Source organism: Schistocerca cancellata, chromosome 4 (genome assembly GCF_023864275.1).
Source record: "Schistocerca cancellata isolate TAMUIC-IGC-003103 chromosome 4, iqSchCanc2.1, whole genome shotgun sequence".
In the NCBI taxonomy this organism is placed as follows: domain Eukaryota; kingdom Metazoa; phylum Arthropoda; class Insecta; order Orthoptera; family Acrididae; genus Schistocerca; species Schistocerca cancellata.
Window position 1 is genome coordinate 286133984 of NC_064629.1, and position 19939 is coordinate 286153922.

At 40.2% G+C, this 19939-nt stretch overlaps 1 protein-coding gene across 1 annotated transcript in view; it reads right to left on the bottom strand.

Annotated features, from left to right (window-relative positions):
* Positions 1 to 19939, bottom strand: part of LOC126183717 (uncharacterized) — a 368227-nt gene that overhangs the window by 107014 nt on the left and 241274 nt on the right. Inside the window, exon 3 of the mRNA XM_049925904.1 lies at positions 15756 to 15931. Coding sequence (XP_049781861.1) covers positions 15756 to 15931 — 176 coding nt within the window. The remainder of the gene's footprint in view (positions 1 to 15755; positions 15932 to 19939) is intronic.

Consider the following 19939-nt stretch of genomic DNA (forward strand, 5'->3'; position numbering starts at 1 on the left):
AGTTTTCAGCGTAAATTAATATATCTGGAAAATTGTAAATATTCTCATCCAGTACTATTAGAAAATTGTAAGTATATTCTCAACCAGTGTTACTGTTGAGAGGTTATTTTTTTCCCCTAGTTATTAGCAAAAGCGTGTAAGTTAAAAATATCTCTGCACTGAAATATCGGAGTCAAACTGTGACTCAAGAAGTGAACTGTACCTCAAGAACTGAACTGTACCTCAAGAACTAAACTGAAATCGCAAGAACTTAACTATATCTCAAAAACTAAACTGTAATCTTAAAAATCAAATTGTATGTTTGTTAACTGAAAGAAAGAAAAAGTTGTTATCATATGTCTTTGGTGTTTTTATTAACAGAAACCCTATCCCAACTGTGAATATAAAGGATGTGCACGACACAAATGACATTAGTTTTGCTGAAGATAAGTACTGTTAATGAAGTGAAGTTTAAGTTGGAGAATAACAAAACATACGTATGGTTGCGTGGAATTTTGCAGACCGCACAGCACATATTTCATGTCGGAGCAGATGACACAATAGCAAACATGTCTAAAATCATATCCCCTGTGCTTGAAGAAAACTAAATACGTGTTATCTGGGAAAACTTACATACTATCAAAGTGTGAACAGGATGAAATCAGTACAGACATGTTAGGAAGTAAAAATTCATTTATTTATCATCCAACTCAAAAGTAATTTTACATTTTCATAAGCGGACACACCACTATTTTCACACATCTTCCTGAGTCAATGGAGAGCGTGACACTCGTAGAGTTCCAGGTCTTGAATAGCAGCAAACTTGAAGATTCGAAGCGTCCATGTGATGATCTCCTTCCCCTTCATGTAGATCATGGTATCTATCTGGTGGAATAAGCGAAGTGACATCACCATATAGGGTATGCCAGGGTCATCCCAGTGAATTCCATGGCAGAAATGTGTTGATCACTTTGCACTCCTCCATGTTTTAACACACCTCACATCCTTGAAAGACCTCGGTGATGCAATGTTTGCTGAGAATGTCTCTATCATTCTGGCATCATCTGTGTATGCTGTGAATGCAACATCTTTAAAGATGAACTGTCGTTTATCTATGCTGAAAATTACGTGAAGTATTCCAATATTTTTTGTAAGATAGCATAGTATCTGTAATTATTTTTTATTCATATTGTTTTGTTTTCTGTGTTCAGAGCAAACATATTATTACATGAAACAAATAAAATAGTCCAATATGTGGTATTGCTTTTTGTAAGATAAAAAACATTATAAGCCACCAGTTCTGATGAACAAATAAATCTATTTGTTGAACTCTAGTCATTCGTTTTCTTTCATTCTACTTTGTCATATGCACATATAACTGTTTACAATGTGCAATTTCATTTGCATTGTATGTGCTCTTTCTGTATGAATGGACACATTTACACTTCGTTATTCTGTTATTATAGGCAAAGACATGTGCAGAGAGTGTTCAGTTTCTTTTTACAACAGGCAGACACATCTGTGTTGTACGTATCCTTTCTGTATGGAGGGATGCACTAAAACTGTTGAAATATGAACACCTAGACCTAAATGTCAGACAGATGGGGAGAGTAGTAGACTTAGTGAAAGCTCTGAGGAGCAAGTAAAACAGAAGATGTGGGCTGCCCTGGTGTGCTGTGGCCCATAACGCAATGGCTGACATTATGGCCCGGTGCCATTCAGTTACTGCAGGGTGGCAGGAGCTGTGATGTGGGGCCAGAAAGCTGCTCACCTTCCCGCACTAATGTTTATTTAAATGAAGGCACATCTAACCTTACAGTATGCAGTGGCCATACACCTCTGAGTGAATAGTAGTTTATAGTAAGACTGATCCAGTATCTCAAGTCTGGGCCTGAATCCCACACTGTTATAAAAATACCTCCAACAGGTCTTAGCACGATTCTGACGTCACAGAGTCAGGGTCAGTATTACAGCTCTGGGGATGAATTCTGGAATGTTATAAATAGCCTGATTAGTCTTAGTTCGATTGTGACATCATAGGGCTGCACAAGTATGCCACAGTCGCCATCTTGTATTCCAGGTCAGGCATCTTGGATTCTGGCGTCATAGCTTGGTTGGTGTTCATATTCCAAGTCTCAGATTGTGATTTTATACAGGCAGGGCCAGTATTCCAGCATAAAAATGCACCATTTTTAATTTCCCGCAAATTTATACTTAGGATAACAACCCTCCTTCCATAGGAAACAAACTAGTGCAACTTGGCTACTTTTTTACTTTCACGTCAAAATTTTGAATTTCCCACGAAGATTTGAATTTCTGCCATTTTATGCATAGAGAAATTTTCCTTTGTCAGACAGGAGACGTGGGATTGGTGGGGAAAATCCATGACTCACAGATGACGTCATCAGTGATCTCGTTGGTGACACACACTGTACCATAAACGGCATTAGTATAGTAAGTTCGCACAGGTCATACAATTAGTGGGCAGGAGTTTTTCTGCCTTGAGGAAATATATTCCAGCTTAGAATATGGTGAAGAATTCTGTAGCAAACCGACGTTCAGGTTATTGTTCTGTAATTTTGTAGGTCTATTATTTTACTCTTCTCATGTACGGGAGTCACCTGCACTTTTTCCTAGTAGCTTGGGACCTTGTGCTGGGCGAGAAATTTGCGATAAATGCAGGCTAAATAAGGCGCCAATGCCAAAACCGAATTGGGATTCCATCTGGACTTGGCGACTTTTTTTTTCAACTCTTGCGAGAAATTCGCGATTAGTGCAGGCTAAATAAGGGACAAATGCCAAAGAGTACACTCTGTAAAACCGAACTGGGATTCCATCTAGACTTGGCGACTTATTTTTTTTTAACTCTTCGAGATGCCTCTCAACGCCAGAGATGTTTATTACTTTGGACTCCATAGTGGAGTCTGTATGATGATAAAACGGTACTATGTTTCTACGATCGTCCAGCAAAACTGACGAACGCGGATTCTACCTTCAGAAAGCCGTATTAGAACTCGGGTTTCACTTCATGAATAGAACACTTAACACGCCTATTTTCGGCACTTGCACAGGTGCAGCAAGAAATATAACTATCACAATTGCAAGTTAGTCAGCACACTGAAAACTACAAGGTCTGACACGGACTTACAACAAGTGACCACACTTTCATGAACTTCATAATAACAAACGCAGACAATGACTTAGACGCTAACATCTCATCCAAGCGAATATACATTATTTCATCAGACATATGTGGACACCCCTGTGTAATATGAAACTGACCACTACATATCACGTGAAGCAGACCCGTCAGTATAAGAGGAGATAGCGAGCATTGTGTTGTCGGTAGAGAATCAGTAATATCAGAATGGGTCGGTCAGGGCACCTCAGTGACTTCGAATGTGTAATAGTTACTGGACGTCACCCAAGTAACAAATCCTTCAAGGACATGATGGAAAGCAAAACTAGACAGACCTCATGTACTGATGGATAGGGACCGACGATCATTGTGGACATTGGTTGTAAAAAATCACTTGAAGTCTGTGGAAGGAATCACTCGTGAGCTCCAAAGTGCTACCAGCACCTCCTCATAAGCCACACATTACTGCAGACAGTGCCAAGAGACCGTTGAGGTGGGGTATAGAGCGAGGCCACTGGACATCAGATAACTGGAAACGTGTGATTTGGAGTGATGAATCACGCTATATCCTGTGTCAAACCGATGGAACTGTTTGGGTTTGGTGAATGCTTAGAGAATGTTATCTTCAATCATGTGTAGTGTCAACAGTGAAGTACGGTACAGACGAAGTGGTGTCAGGGTATGGGCGTGCTTTTCGCGGTTAGGGTGTCATCCTCTTATTGTGCTTAAGGAAATCCTAAATGCAAAATGATATGAACAAGTTTTACAGCACTGTGCACTGCGTACAATGGAGGAACAGTTTGCAGATGATGACAATGCATCCTGTCATGAAGCAGCATCTCTGAGGCAATGGTTTGTGGACAATAACTTTCCTGAGGCGGACTGACCTACCCAGAGTCCTGACCTGAGCCCAAAGAAACACCTTTTGGATGAGTTACAATGTCGAATCAGCAGAATTACCTTCTCTGGTTTCATCTTTCGAGGAAGAGTGGGCTGCTATTCCTCCACAGACATTCAAACATCTCACTGAAAGTTTCCGCAGCAGATTTCAATCCGTCATGAAGGTAAAAGGTGGAAACACGTACATTAATGTCCACTAACAGGTGTCCGTAAACTTTTGATCAGATAATATATAACCTACATAAGGCGAACTGGATGTTGGCGATGCAAACGAATTGGGCCAAATGAAATATTCGTTAGAAATTCAAAAGGGATTAAAATTTCCTGAACTCTTGCCCTACAACCACTAAGCTGTAGAAGATAATCGGCTAGAATTTACTACATCTACAACTACACGTACATCCATACTCTGCAACCTACCGTACGTTACACGGCGGAGGATACCACGTAATACTACTTGTCACTTCCTTTCCTGTTCCACTTGCAAACAGAGCGAGAGAAGAACGACGTCTAAAAGCTTCCATAAGAGTCCTAATTTCTCTTACTTTACCTTCGCGTTCCTTAGCGTCACAACTGGAAGTGGTAGTGAGAATTTCAAAAACAATTTGCGTGAGACATGACAAAACACACAATAAACTGATGAGGAATTTGACGTCACGATTGGACGCGGTGCTCTTTAAAATGATAGTTGAAACTTCAGCCGGCCGCTGTGACCGAGCGGTTCTAGGCCTTCAGTCCAGAACCGCGCTACTGCTACGGTCGCTGGTTTGAATCCTACCTCGGGCATGGATGTGTGTGATATCCTTAGATTAGTTAGGTTTAAGTAGTTCTAAGTCTAGGGGACTGGTGACCTCAGATATTAAGTCCCATAGTGCTTAGAGACATCTGAACCATTTAAAACTTCAAATTATACCGCCACAGTTTTATAAAGCACTATAGCATTCCTAAGTTGATTCTCTCCACTACACCAGGGCGAAAAATGAAGGAGAAAATGGTCTATAATGTGATAGGATAGTAACAACAACAAATATCACTGCAAGAAGAGTCCACTGCGATGTATTGAGAGGCAATAAATACCACACACTTAAAACTTGCTTGATAGGTTCCCGGGAATTACGCCGGATAATATTGTAGAAACCGCACAATAATTCAGCGAGACAACTGCCCGCCCATCTTCAGGTGCTACTGTCGCGTCGCTAAGAAGCTCGCCTATTTATATGTTGGCTTTCCAGAACAGCGCAGGCGCCCGGGGCATAACGTCATCGAAGACCAATCGTCGAACACCAGAGCCCTCTGCTGGGGAAACGGGTCGCGGTCTGCGGAAGCGCGCCGCGGCGCTGGATAATGCGGCCGGGAGCGACGGACCCCGTTCGCGCGCGCGAGGTGTCGGCGCGCGATTTAAGCATCTGCGCTAAGGTCTCCAATCTGCGTTGACTCGGTGCAGTTGCTAATCTGCGGCTGACGATTCGTTAGTGCCGCCAAGGCTGGCTTCCAGGCTTTGCTCAGGTTAAACCCCGTGTCTCTGTTTATTAAGTCACTGTTTATACGCATTTCGACCGCCTCTTTGATGATGGAGTCCCAGTATGTGGAAACATACGAGAGGATCTTGGTTTCTTCACAGTTCATGCCGTGTCCCGTGTCAAGGCAGTGTTCAGCAACCGCAGATTTCTCTGGCTGACTCAACCTCGTGTGACGTTAATGTTCGTAGCATCAGTCTTTAATCATACGACACGTCTGGCCAATATAAGACTTCCCACAGTGGCACGGGATTTTATATATTCCTGGTCTCCTCAGGCCGAGGTTGTCTTTAACAGAGGCTAGCATTGATTGCACTCGTGCTGGGGGCCGGAAAACACATTTAATCCGGTATTTCTTGAAAATTCCGCCCATCTTAAAAGACACGCCACCGACATACGGTAGAAAACCAACCCAGTGGTGTTCTCCGCTTCTTCAGGCTGTTCTTGAGGTTTGGAGCGTTCTGGTCGAAATGCATTCCGGATCTGCTTCTCGGAGTACCCGTTCTGGGCAAACACAGAGCGGAGATGGCTAGGCTCTGCCGATAAGCTGTCCTGATCTGAGATGGCTCTAGCCCTATGCACTAGCGTCCTTAAATCACCGCTGCGCTGTGAGGGATGATGACAGCTCGTAGCTTGTAAATACAAGTCTGTGTGCGTAGGCTTCCGGAACACACTGTGACCCAAGGAGCCGTCTCCTTTTCTACGAACCAAAACATCCAGAAACAGGAGCTCACCATCCTTCTCTACCTCCATGGTGAAACTGATGCTTGGATGGAGGGAGTTCAGATGTTCCAGAAAAGAAGGAAGCGTTGCTGTCCCATGCGGCCATACCACAAACGTATCATCTACATATCTCCAGAAACATTTGGGTTTCAAAATCGCCGTCTGAAGTGCTTTGTCCTCGAAAACTTCCATAAAAAGATAAGCTACTATGGGAGACAGAGGGCTACCCATAGCAACACCGTCAGTCTGCTCAAAGTACTGGTCGTTGAATAAAAAGTTAGTCGAGGTAAGCATGTGTTTGAAAAGGCGTAAGATGTCCTCTTCCAGCTTAGCTCCTATGAGTTGTAATGAGTCCATCAGACGCACTCGTGTGAACAAAGAAACCACATCGAAACTCACTAGTAAGTCGGTAGATTCAAGGCGCAGGTTCTTCAGTCGCCGTATAAAATCTTCTGAGTTTCAAATATGGTGTTCACATTGGGACTCTTCTGCAGAGCATACAGCACAAAAAGGGGCTAGAAATAGTTTCCAACCACAGAAATTACACTTTCACTCACCTGTCAACGATTCTTATTAGAAACATAATACCTAAAAGACGAACTATGGAGCTTTTTCCCACAAAGAAGAGAAAATAACAATTACATCACTGCACGAAACTCGTCTACAGTATGAAAAAAAGGCACTGCTCAGCAACGATATTTTGATAACTGGGTCATGCCATGAGAACTCAGGCAATAAAAATATAAATTTGGTACTTGTAGAATTAGAATTTTGTAATTTTCTGTCATTTTACTCTACCTATCAAAATAATATAAAATCTAAAATTAAATATTTTGGATACTTCACATTAGAGTAACTATTTGTTAAGTTTTGCCATGTTTCGAAACTTTAAAATGGCCGTATCTCAAGAGCTATTTGACAAACGTACCTGTACTGTTTTATCAAGTTTCTTATAAGCTTCAAAATATCTGCTACTTTAAATAATTCATTATAATTATAAATTTTCCCAAGCCAACCTTTTTTAAATTCTGAAAATTTCCATATCGGATTTCTTTTTGTTTTGGAACAAAGTGTATGTCAGTCATACAAAATACCTGCTAATATGTGTGCCTAATTTCATGATGGTACTCCAATGGGAACATATCAATTAAATTTTATTTTATTTTGTTTTTATTTATTTATTTATTTATTTATTTATTTGCAGTTTGCATTGACAGCTGTACATGGTTAGCAGACTGTTTCATAAAACTTTAGTTAAAATGTCATTAATGAGTAGTATTTAAGGATACTTGGGGTTTATCGTTTTTAAATTGTATTTGACAATTCCATATAACAATTAAGACCAATAATGTAAGGAATATTACATCTTTTCCATTTTATACGATTTATAATTTAGTTGTTGTTCATATTTATAGCACAGTAGAAAACATATACTTCCAATATTCAGTGTGGTTATAATTAAACTTTCACTACATGAGCCAGTGTAGGCAGAAAACTATTTACCATAAGGTGGCCAACTTTATAGGAATGATGTTCAGACTGTAACCTGCAGTATTTGCGTAGTTAGGAGTGTTAGTGTCATGACTTGCAGTTAAGTGGCGGCAAAGGTACAATGATGTAGATTTGAAACACAAGCATCAGGGTGCACTACAATTGCAGACAGTCAACAGGGTCTGGACAAGGTGAGGAGGGCTTTACTCATAAATCTGTTTTATCAAAACAACAGCTTATGTTTTGCTGATCTTCGCGATTATCGACGTATTAAACGGAAATTTAGAAGTCTTCTTTCCACATGAGGGTTGAAGAGCATGATTGCGAAGTTCAGATTAATCGACGATTTGGGAACTGCTCCTGCAAGAGGCCGACGGCCAATTGCACCACAAACTTTTGAAGAAGTTACTGTTGCCATGGCTGAGAATTCTGGACGCAATATGTTGTCTTCAAACAGTGCACAAAACATGTCACGACAGCTGAACATTCCATGATCCATCGTTCGAAAAGTGCTGTGAACAATTATTGTGAAACAGTATCTTTAGTGTGGTTCCAGGTGTCGTGGATGCAGATGATTATCACACTGAGCAACGTTTGGTACGAAACCAACAACTGTTAGCCTCTCATCTAGAAATTAAAATGTGTTTCTTTGAATGGTTTATTCGTTATTTCTCTTCTATGTGTCCTTACAAATGTCACCATAAAGTTTCATTATCCTACAATCCCTCGTTTTTCATCGGGGACCTCTCAAGTAGCGAACGTTTAATTACAACCACTCTCTCTAATAAAACAAAAACATGCACTTCTATTGACAAAAATTCATTTCAGTTGAGATGAAATTTTTAGACTAAATTAGCAAAGGATTGGAATGGGAAAGAGGACCATCTCCCTGCATATATGTGCAGCCTGTTAAGTATGTATTCAGGTGATAAAGTGGGGGAAGAGTACTAGCTTCATGATCTGAATGCTTAATCACCCAATAAAACAACATAGTGGAATACTGTAAATTGTCATAATCCAACATGTGCCTTTCAAAATGATATGGGTGATTCTGCATTTTAAATAATGATACTGGTGCATTTTTCCACTTTGTCAGGTGAGGATGTTCATACAGAATGAAACCAGTGGCTTAATAAATGCACCTAATACAGTGGTTTAGGTTGTTTTCTTAACATGACTATTCAGCACAACATGATCAAATATTACCTTCCTTCCAATGGTTTGAGCAGGGTAAAGCAAATACGTCATCAGTCAGTTGTTTCTACACGACAAATGATGATCATATATCATAAAAAGAACCTTTGCGAAATACATTTATGAAGTCATAGCAGTCACAGGGTCTCAGAAGCATAATGAATTTATTCATATGAGCAAAGCCAAGTGTAAACCAATTTTTTAACTGACTTTAAGGATTCTGATGTTCATAAAATTCAATGCTGATTGCATCATTTTAAATAGATTACAGGACTTGTAACTTGTTCCTATGAGAACAAATGGTAAAAGGCTTGAGAAATGGAAAGCAAGAAGAAAACCTTTTATTTACTAATCCTAGCGGACTAACTCTTTCTTTTTCATAAACAAGTAGAACAGATAAATTGATTATACTATAAAAGCTTAATACTTTGTAAATTAAATCCCACAACTGCTACTGGAAGAACATATAGACTATCAGATGAGAAGCTGCGGAAAGGTTGTATTCGAAAAAAATGTGTTGTTACACCAAAATAATCCCTCATCACTGCTTGAGAGAACTAGGTAATGTCATTTAAAAGAACTCTGCAATATATAATCTTAGACTCCAATGAGATTTTCTGCCTCGATTGCTGAGGGGTCAGCGTGACGGAATCCCATGCAATGGAGCCCAGTTTCGATTCCTGGCTGGGTCAGAGATTTTCTCCGCTCAGGAACTGGGTGTTGTGTTGTCTTCATCATCATCCTCTCATCTATCGGGGTGGCAACAAGAAGGAGATCCAGACACCCCCTAAATTAACCGTGCCAAAACCGACCATAACCAAACCAACCCTGAGAAAATGCTGGACAAAGGCACAAGAAAAAGAAGAGACTCTGATGAAATTGTTACTGGATCACCATAATGACTTTCTCGTTGAGGTTCAGTAAAAAGTACCTCATTGTGAGGCACTCAGACACCACATTGTTAAATAATAACAGCCAAAGCATTGTTTAATGACTAATTAATGACTTATTATTATATATTAATTAGTATTAGTGTAGTATGAATGTACTAATTAGTATTAGTACTAATGTACATTACTATTAATGTACATGTATACCTTAAAACACAATTCAGTAATTTATTTGTAGTCTTTACTGAGTATATGTCAATAATGTATGTTAAATATTTTCACAGTTAACATGGGAAAACCCAATATGAATTTAAATTTAAGTGTATAATACTAATAATGAAAATAAATTGTCAACAAATAAAAATATGATTTCACAGCCTTATTTCGTATAAAGTCCAAAGCCCTGCACTCTATATGCTAGATGCTGCTTTTACCAGTAACATAAAATTTGTGACAATATGTTCCATTGGAATGCCACCATGAAATCTGGCAGACACATTGACAAATAATGTATGACTCACAAATTTTTTTCAAAACAAAAAAACTATTTTCAAATTTTCAGAATTCAAAAAAGAAATGGTTTGGGAAAACTCAACATTACTGTGAATATTATCAAGTAGAATATGCTTTTAAATCTTATAAAAAACAGAACAAATTTTAGGGCTATAAACCAATTAGTTTTTGAGATATGGTGACTTTTAATCTTTCAAAACATAACAAAAATAACACAGTTTTGGAAGTTCTAAGAATTAATAAGTCAGAAATGAAAGATCCATAAAATATTAATTTGGGATTTTTCAATGAAAGAACTACTACTACATTTGTACAAAAAAATTTCAAAATCTGAGATATCAAGAACCAGACCACTGGTTTATGTCACATGAACCAACCTGACTGCTACATTTTCTTATTCCATTTACAGAATGTGATTTTAATATTCACTACTTCAATTACCTACACTGCGCATAATTTATACTGTTTCAGTTGCCATTGTTTATCCAACAGCGAATCTTCCACATTTGTATTGACTGAAACTAAAATATTCCAAGACCATCAAAAAGTAGCACTGTGTCTAGTGAAGCACGTAGATTACAGATTCATGCAGTGGCGAAAAACTAATTACTGATTTCAACTATTCACAAACAGGGCAAATGCTGTGGTAGTCGAATGTAGAAATTATGGATAACATTTCTCTTATTTCTGTTCATTCCTGTTTGCCAAATATATCAGATTTCTGCTATACTGAATGTTCTGCACTCAGCATCTGATTGTTACAATACATTTAAACAAGCTCAAAGATGAAGTACAGTTGTTAGCTATGAAACGAAGAAGAATGAATTTAAAACCAGAAAGGAACATTAAATATTCTCACTAGAAGGACAACATAAACAAATCGAAAGATTATTACGAGTAATGTTCACTCGTCCAACGTTCAGTGTTTAAAACCAAAGCTATATTTTACAAATCCAGCAGTCAAGAAATCGCTATTAAGTCATTTCGATTTCAAACTGTGAAAATGGACACTCAAAGCAATTTTTAGCAATGGTACACTGTCAGTTGTAAAGTAACATGAGTCCTATTAGGACGCAAAAGAAGGAAGAAGTGTTTGACCTCTTGAAATTCATGTCACCTAACAATCACGAATATTACCTTCTGTTGGATTTACGCCACAAGGAATATATTAGATCCATGTGAAACGGTTTATAAAAATAGCTTATTCTCATTTTAAATGAGTGTTGTACTGGTAATAACGATGAAGATCTTATCATTTACTGTATGATTACTCGTAGCCGCAAAGTAATTTTAAAATATACTGCTTCAGGTTTAAAATGTATCTTTCCTTCTTAGTTATATCATATTGTCTTCCTTTCTTTGCGTGGTAAAATAATAACATTTCATCAACACCATGAAACGCAAAACAATAAAATACCTCACAAGGAAAGATCACGATATGTTGTCGCGCAAATTACATCCATATCATCGCGCAGTTAATAGAGCAGCAAAAGATACATACAACATAAAAATTGTAGCTGCTATGAACTATTAGAACAGGAGATATCAGTCGTCAAAGATACGACGAGACAACTATAAGTATGAATGATTTATTAGATAAATTGATTATTACAGACAAACAGTAATCTGACAGTTTACTTACTTGACGACACTATCGGAGGCAAAAAATATGCAAGTCAGCAATAATAGTATGGTCTATGCACAGACAATTCTCGCAATGTACACATTTGATGGATGCAGGTTGGTCACTGATCTCATGGAAACGCTCTTGCGTTAATCCTTCTTCGAAGCAGTACTCGAAGAGTGTTTGAAATACACAAGGAAAGTCTTTGGTGTCACCGCTTTGAAAAAATTCAAATTTGATTAAGTTGGAGAATGGTACCCCCGAGAACTGGAAATATACAAACGATTGAAGGCGTAAGAAGTGGTCTCTATGTCAAATATTAATGTTATTGCCGAAAGACGCTACAGTTATATCTGTGATAAATTTCACAAATTTTTTTGTGGGCGGGAGGAGAAAACGTTGGTAGGTTGTATAATGCCTGTGCCCTTCGCTGGAATCACCTTCCTCATAAATCGAACTCCTTCAGGAACTGTACAGTTGTAAAGTTCGTCATCTTTATTGGCTGTCCTGGATTCAACCAAAAGAAGGGCTTTAATATTTTCTTGTATATCTGGCCGCATTACTTGTTCTAGGGAGACTTTTAAATCCCTCTTCGTGACATTAGCAAATTTACTACCTAACGCCTTGATGTTCGGTACATTTACATTCATATTTAGAGGAAAATGGCCGGTGGGCTCCGATACGAGAACATACAAATGGGCTAGCAGCGTACAATCCATCACAATCGCATGCATTATCATATAAGAGTGTGTGGTTGCAGCTTTGGATCTAACTGCACCAAAGACTTGCCAGATCCGTCCAAATTGTAATTATAATAAAGCTTGACTAATAGGCATTAATTGCTTGATCCGGTAAGAGACGTTTTTTCCCATTGAGACATCCGATTTCTCTAACGAATTGATCAGCTTTTCGTTGAACATCAGCATCCCCTTCAACCAAACGCTCGTTAACTTTGTGGGCCATTTTATTATTATTCTTACATTTAAACCCACGAGTTGGAAGCTTTGAGCTGCAATGGTCTGTGAGGGTCAGTTCTCTTCTTTGTTGCAGTGCCCAAAGTGTCAACGTGCGGTCATGTATTAATGCGTTTTCTTGTTAGTTGAGTTGGGGAAGGGACGAAACAGCGAGGTCATCGGTCCTTTCGGATTAGGAAAGGATGGGGAAAGGAACAATCCCGGCATTTGCCTGAGGCGATTTAGGGAAATCACGAAACACCTAAATCAGTATGGCCGGACGCAGGATTGAACCGTCGTCCTCCCGAATGCGAGTCCAGTGTGGTAACCACTGCGCCACCTCGATCGGCGAGTTTTCTTGTGTCTTTTGCTATAAAATGATCGCGTAATTCACGATTTATCATATCCTGCAGATGTTTTGGGTTTCAAGAATGGCGTTGTTTTAGCCTGTTTTCAAAGTTCTGTGTCACAGTTCAACATTTTCTTTTCTTTTTCTGTGCCAACACTTCCGTAATTTTCAGATGCGGTGTCATGTCAATGGCTAATCCAGGACGACACAGACGGGGAGGATCAACATTTCCATCTTTTTCCCTCGGTTGTTTTGTCCATACCTTGTACACTTCAGTCAGATGTCCTTCAGGAAACTCCGTTCGTTTTCTTCGAGGTGACGGCTGATAAGATGAACCGCTACTTCTCTGGAAAACCGACTCTAGTGATATTGCTAGAGCCCTCACACCCCTGGCACTATCATTTTCTTCATCTGAAAGCTCTTCATATGATGCTTCTTCATCTGATGCCTCTTCATCTATTGAAGTGTAGTAACCTCTGATATTGAGCATCCTCAAAAATTGTCAAATATGTGTGAATTCCTAAGGGACCAAACTGCTGAGGTCATCGGCCCCTAGATTTACACACTACTTAAACTAACTTATGCTACGAACAACACACACGCCCATGCCCGAGGAGGATTCGAACCTCCGGCGGGAGGGGCCGCGCAATCCGTGACATGGCGCCGTAAACTGCGCGGCCACTGCGCGCGGATTACAGCATCCTTTTCTGTTAACTATTGCCTTATATGTTCACATACAACTCACTCTTCTCCTGTAGTTACATCTTCTATAATACCAAAATATTATATCAACAGTTTCACATTGCCAGTTTCATTGTACAGAGCGAAAAACTTAATACCTCTGTGAGTACACTTCTACACCAGAAAGATAGTGTGGCCTACTCTAACAGCAGACACAGACCCATCTGACATAGTGTGACCTCTGCGCTGCTTGCATAGCGATACATAAATGGAGGGCTTTAGTAGAGCTGGAAAACCTATTACCACCGATTTCTCCTTTTCTTACCAATACCGTTGAAGCATAGCAGCTAAAACTTTAAAAAGAGTTTTTTTTAGTCAGTAGAAAAACAAAAATAGTTTAGTTCTATTCTCTGAGACAACTACAGTGACCTGCTCTTGTCAGTTGATGCTGTTAATGCCTTGTGCCGTTGTTGTTTTGAGTCCTCCATAACAGCAATTGAATATTCGTCTGGAGTAATCTGAGCAAACGGCCTTGCCGCAGTGGTAACACTGGTTCCCGTCAGCTCACCGAAATTAAGCGCTGTCGGGCTGGGCTAGCCCTTGGATGGGTGACCATCCGGCCTGCCGAACGGGGTGCACTCAGCTTTTGTGAGGCAAACTGGGAAGCTACTTGACTGAGAAGTAGCGGCTCCGGTCTCGGAAACTGACATACGGCCGGAAGAACGGTGTGCTCACCACCTGCCCCTCCATATCCGCATCCGGTGACGCCTGAGGCCTGAGGATGCCACGGCGGCCGGTCGGTGCCGTTGTGCCTTCACAGCCTGTTCGGGCGGAGTTTAGTTTAGTAATCTGTTTGAAGTGTATGTTTGGTCTAGACATAAATAATATATCATGAACGCTGAAGTTCCTTGTTCAATGCTCATCCTTTGTAGGCGACTTTGCTACATTCTGCTCCCCCTACTACTCGCCTGTAGCAACCTGACGATAAGGCAGTTGGAAAAATGTGAAAGAAGCACAGCAAGCGGAATAACACGAAGAAAGAAAAAATAAGGTTGATTGCTGGGAGTAGAACTCGTTCTGCAAATCGGTAGTTATTATGCTCTAATGTCTTCACATTAACAGTAATATTGGATTTATTTCACTGAATAATATCATAAATATTTCGATGTTTTATTTTCTTTAGATCAAAGAGAAAGAAGTATTGCTTTTGAATATGAACTGTAACGCTCAAACGAATTCAGGTGTTTTTTACGTACAGCAACGCCTACATAGCAGCCAATAGCGTCGTTCTCGCTCATCTGGTTTGGTGTTGCAAAGACAATAATCTTTACAGCAAAAGGAAGGGAGGAAGGTTGGCGCCTAACGTTCATCGATATTGTGATCATTAGAAACAAAGCACAAGCTCTTCTTCGACAAGGATCGGTAAAGCAATTGGCCATGGCTATGTTCTAGGTTCCTGTAATCGCCTTAATTGATTTATGGTAACTCTAAGGAACCGAAACTGGCTCGTCAGGTGAGGATTTGATCCCTTCTTGTTTCGAATGCGAGTCCAGTGTGTTGAGTATTGCGTGGCCTCAGGTTTTCTTAGAGAATTCTCATAACCACGCACCGTCCTCCGGATCTTGTGCCATTCTTGACAATCGTACTCTTAAACTGTTATACCAGGCTTCAGCTTTACAAATGAACTAAAAGCAAAAATTTCTGAAAACATGTATGTACAGAAAAGGACAACAATAATTTCTTAGTGTAAGTACATTTTGAAGGTAAGTTTTGATTGATTAAGTTTTTGCAGTGATACTGACCCAAAGCAACTATGAAGACTGAAACGTAATCGAATAGGAAACGAACGAAAATGACGAGTCCGCTTATGTCCACCCAGTATTCTCTTACTTCACATGGCCATTCCATTTCCACATGCGTGTCATTAAGGGTTTCCTGAGGTAGGAAGTCCATTACAGATAATGAGTATCTGCATGACCTGCAACACAGATGTTTACACAATTGTTTTCATGTAATTACACGTCTACAAAGCATACAAGGGTCCCTCTTTTTAACTGATAGTAGCATACTCATTTCTACAAAACATGTCAACCACACAAACTTCGTAATACAAGAGGGGAAGACGGTATTTTGCTTCAAACCACGCAAGGAAAAAAAACAGTATATTGGTTGTATTGTGTTGGTGGCGCGTATTGTTTTTAGAGTCTAACAGTTTTTTCCAGAAGAGCTAGCACAATCCGCGCAGGACACAGATAGAGTTGGTGTCTGCATTGTCTCATTTCTGCCATTTCGACCGACTAATTTCTTGTCAGTACCTCGCCCGCCTTTATGAAACAGTCTTGAATCCCACAACTTTCTTCCTCTCTCTGGAGGAGAAAACGCAGAATGTACGGGAGTGTGTAAGAGAGAGAGAGAGACAAGAGATATTGGTAACCGAGATTAATGTTCCTTCGTTTCGTTATCGTCGTTTGCGTAAGTTGATATCGATATTAGCTGACCAGTCGACATAGAGATCATTAAATAAGAGAATTAGCTTTTAGTGTTAAGCCCTGTCCCTATTTCTTTTTAATTTTCACATCTGTAATATATTTAAAAAAAACCATAACTATAGAATGAGACTCAATTTCCAAGCAAAGTAGCACCGGTGTTCTGGGATATTAATACTTCCGATTCCTCATTCAGAGCATCCGCGAAATACAGTAAAGCTGTTTAGGTATGTTTTGCTGTTGAAAGGGAAAATATATGTCACAAACACGCGAAAATATCTGAAGAAAATCATCGAACAGGGCACTATGTTGCTGATAGTGACAGAAGCGTTATTGTTGGTATTTCCAAGACACAAATTTTGCGCTCTGTAGTTTTTAATTATCGCTATACACGATATGGAATGTATCAAATTAAAAACTAAAAAGAAAGGAAGGCTAATGTGTAATGTCTCATCCACGAGAATGTTTTTAGAGATGAAGCACTACCTCAGCTGCAGAAAGATGAGGGTAGGAAGTGGATATTGTCCGTTTTAAGAATCACCCATGCCTTCGCTGGACGTGATTTACGAAAGCAACTGGAACTCCTAAAGCAGAATGGCCGGACTTAAGTCGAAGCCCTCTCTTCCAGATCACGAGTATTGTATCTTAACCACTGTGCCACCTCGCTCGATGAAACGATGTTGCATAAATGTATAAGCGTACTCGATCATCATGAAATACAATGATGAGCCTAAACCTTAAGACCACTTGCTTAATATCGAGTTGGTTCATCTTTGAACCGCAGCGCAGCAATGAATGTACGTGGCGTGGATTCCATGGTTTCTGGATGTACGTGCGACCAGTTGAATACGCAGTCTCGCAGTACCCGCATGTTACGGGCCGGTGGCTTGTCGGTGCCGAATTGGCGCCCGATAGCGTCCTAGATGTATTCCACCGGATTCCGATCAGGCGGACTCAGTGGCCGAGACAATAACGTAATGTGACTATCACGCTCCTCAAACCACTGTAGCACGAATCTGGCTTCGTGACACGGGCAATCATTTTACTGCAAGATGCCATCGCCTTCGGGCAAGACAAGTATGAACGAATGTAGGTGGTCCACAATAATGTTCACGTAGTCCACGGCTGTCGTCTACATCTACATGACTACTCTATAGTTCACAAGTAAGGGTCTGGCAGAGGGTTCATCGAACAGCACGTGGGAAAACAAAAACTTAAATATTTCCGTGCGAACTCTTATTTCCCTTATTTTAATACGGTGATCATTTATTCTGTTGCTCCTTCGATTGCTACAGGTACCATGGAAGCCCAGGTGAATGCCCCCACAGTATAACACTGTCACCATTGGCCTGCGTGCATGTTTCGAGCAGCTGGTCGTCTGGATGCCAATGTATACGGATACGACTGTCGACCTTGTGTAACATGAAACGTGATTCATTCAGCTAGGTGACACGATTACATTGATCCACGGTCCTGTCTCGAGGACCCTGTGCCCACTGCATCTGTAACTGACGATGTCGTCGTGTCAACATGGGAACACGTACGGAGCCCCATTTTCAAAACGTGCGCTGGACGGTGTGCTCTGAAAGAGTCGTGCCTGCACCAGCACTGTGCTCTCTTGTCAGAACTGCCGCAGATCGCCGCATATCCTACTTTACAGAGAGGGTAAGCCTCCGACCTCCATCTTCTCTGATGAGGAATGGACTCCCACGCCTTGTCATCCACTCGGGTTTCACTGTCATTCAAACACATTCCACAGATGCTCGCAAAAGTAGCACGTGAACAGCCGACAATCTTCGCCGTTTCTGACACGCACGTTACCAGGCGCCGGACCGTAACAATCTGCCATTTGTCAAAGTCACTTACGTCGGCGTATTTCCCCATTTTCGGCCCTTAACGTCGCTAGAATGATTTCCCATTCCTCTCTGCTCCGCTTACATACTTTCCTGGCCGCGTCACGTGTCCGGAACACCAGCATGCGACATTCACTCTCGCGTTTCATCAGCACTTAGCAAATCGACCTCGTGTTATTCCCACAGGAAGATGCCAAACGTAGTTCGTTTCATGACAATAAGATGCGCCTTGGTCTGTTTAATACATTTATGTAAAAAAGAGAAAATCGCCAAAAAGTAACTTATTTGAAATGAAACTTCTATAAATGAGAAGATAACTTTATCGTTAGTATTTATTATTGAATCGGTCGGAGGAGAAATGAAATATGTCACATTTTCTTTCTTTTCAGGAGAGACAAAAATGTTCAAATGTGTGTGAAATCTTATGGGACTTAACTGCTAAGGTCATCAGTCCCTGAGCTTACACACTACTCAACCTAAAGTGTCTTAAGGACAAACACACACACCCACGCCCGAGGGAGGACTCGAACCTCCGCCGGGACCAGCCGCACAGTCCATGACTGCAGCGCCCTAACCGCTCGGCTAATCCCGCGCGGCTCAGGAGAGACAAGAAACTGTCTTTTAGTTAAACCGTTTGACAGATTGCGTTGAAATTTTCGGTATTTGTTGCACGCTGATCATACATACTGTGAATAAAAATAATTTTCATGTGCTCTAAAAGGTATCTTCTGAAAAAAAATTGAAATTTTATAACGTAGTTGCTTTCTCCAGTCAACACGTGAATTTAGCACTTTTCGTGAGTATGAAACATTCAAAATTGGACATTTCTGGCCTAAAACTCAAATTGATTGACTAACTAATGGAAGATTATCTTCAGTTGAACATGAAAACAACTACTTCATAGAATTCAAAGTTCTGGATAGTTCATAATTTACCATAGTGAATTATCATTTATAGTCGGCCATTTCAATATCTCCTTATAAAAAATCTCAGTCTTCTCCATGGCTGTACTTAACCAGTTTATGAATATCTTCAATTTTCTTTTTATTGATTCCAACCTTTTTCCCATCACGTAGCCTTTGCAACCCAATTTGAAACGAAGCAAGTTTGGTGTTTGCCACATTAAAGGAGTGACTGGCACAGGCAATCACACTCCCGGTTTCGATGCTTCATAACTAAATTCTTTGAACATTGCCACAGAAAAAATCTGTTTTTCTTGACGAAGCGTCTTGAGATGTGCCGTTTCCCTAGACTTCACGTTTTTTTTTTTTTTTTTTTTTTTTTTTTTGTGTGTAATGACGAGGCTACCACGTGTCAAAGTCTATTATGTCTTCAGTTTCCACTAGAACGACGGGAACTTCAGAAATACTGTTTGCTATGATTTTCACATACTCTTTAGGGGTGTAAACTCGGTCATATTTCCGTATTTGTCTCTTCAGTGTTCCAAACAAACGGTCGCAAGGGAGAAACGAGTGACCTCTTTCGGGTAATATGTCAGTGATTTTTTTTAATTTTTTCATGGCACATCCTTACTACGGTATTATTTTTATTTTGACCAGGTGCTCCGTCGAAGAACAGGTGTACTCTGTAACATTCTTCGCTACATAGTTTTCAGTGTAGTGGTACAGGAATGAACAGACCTCATTA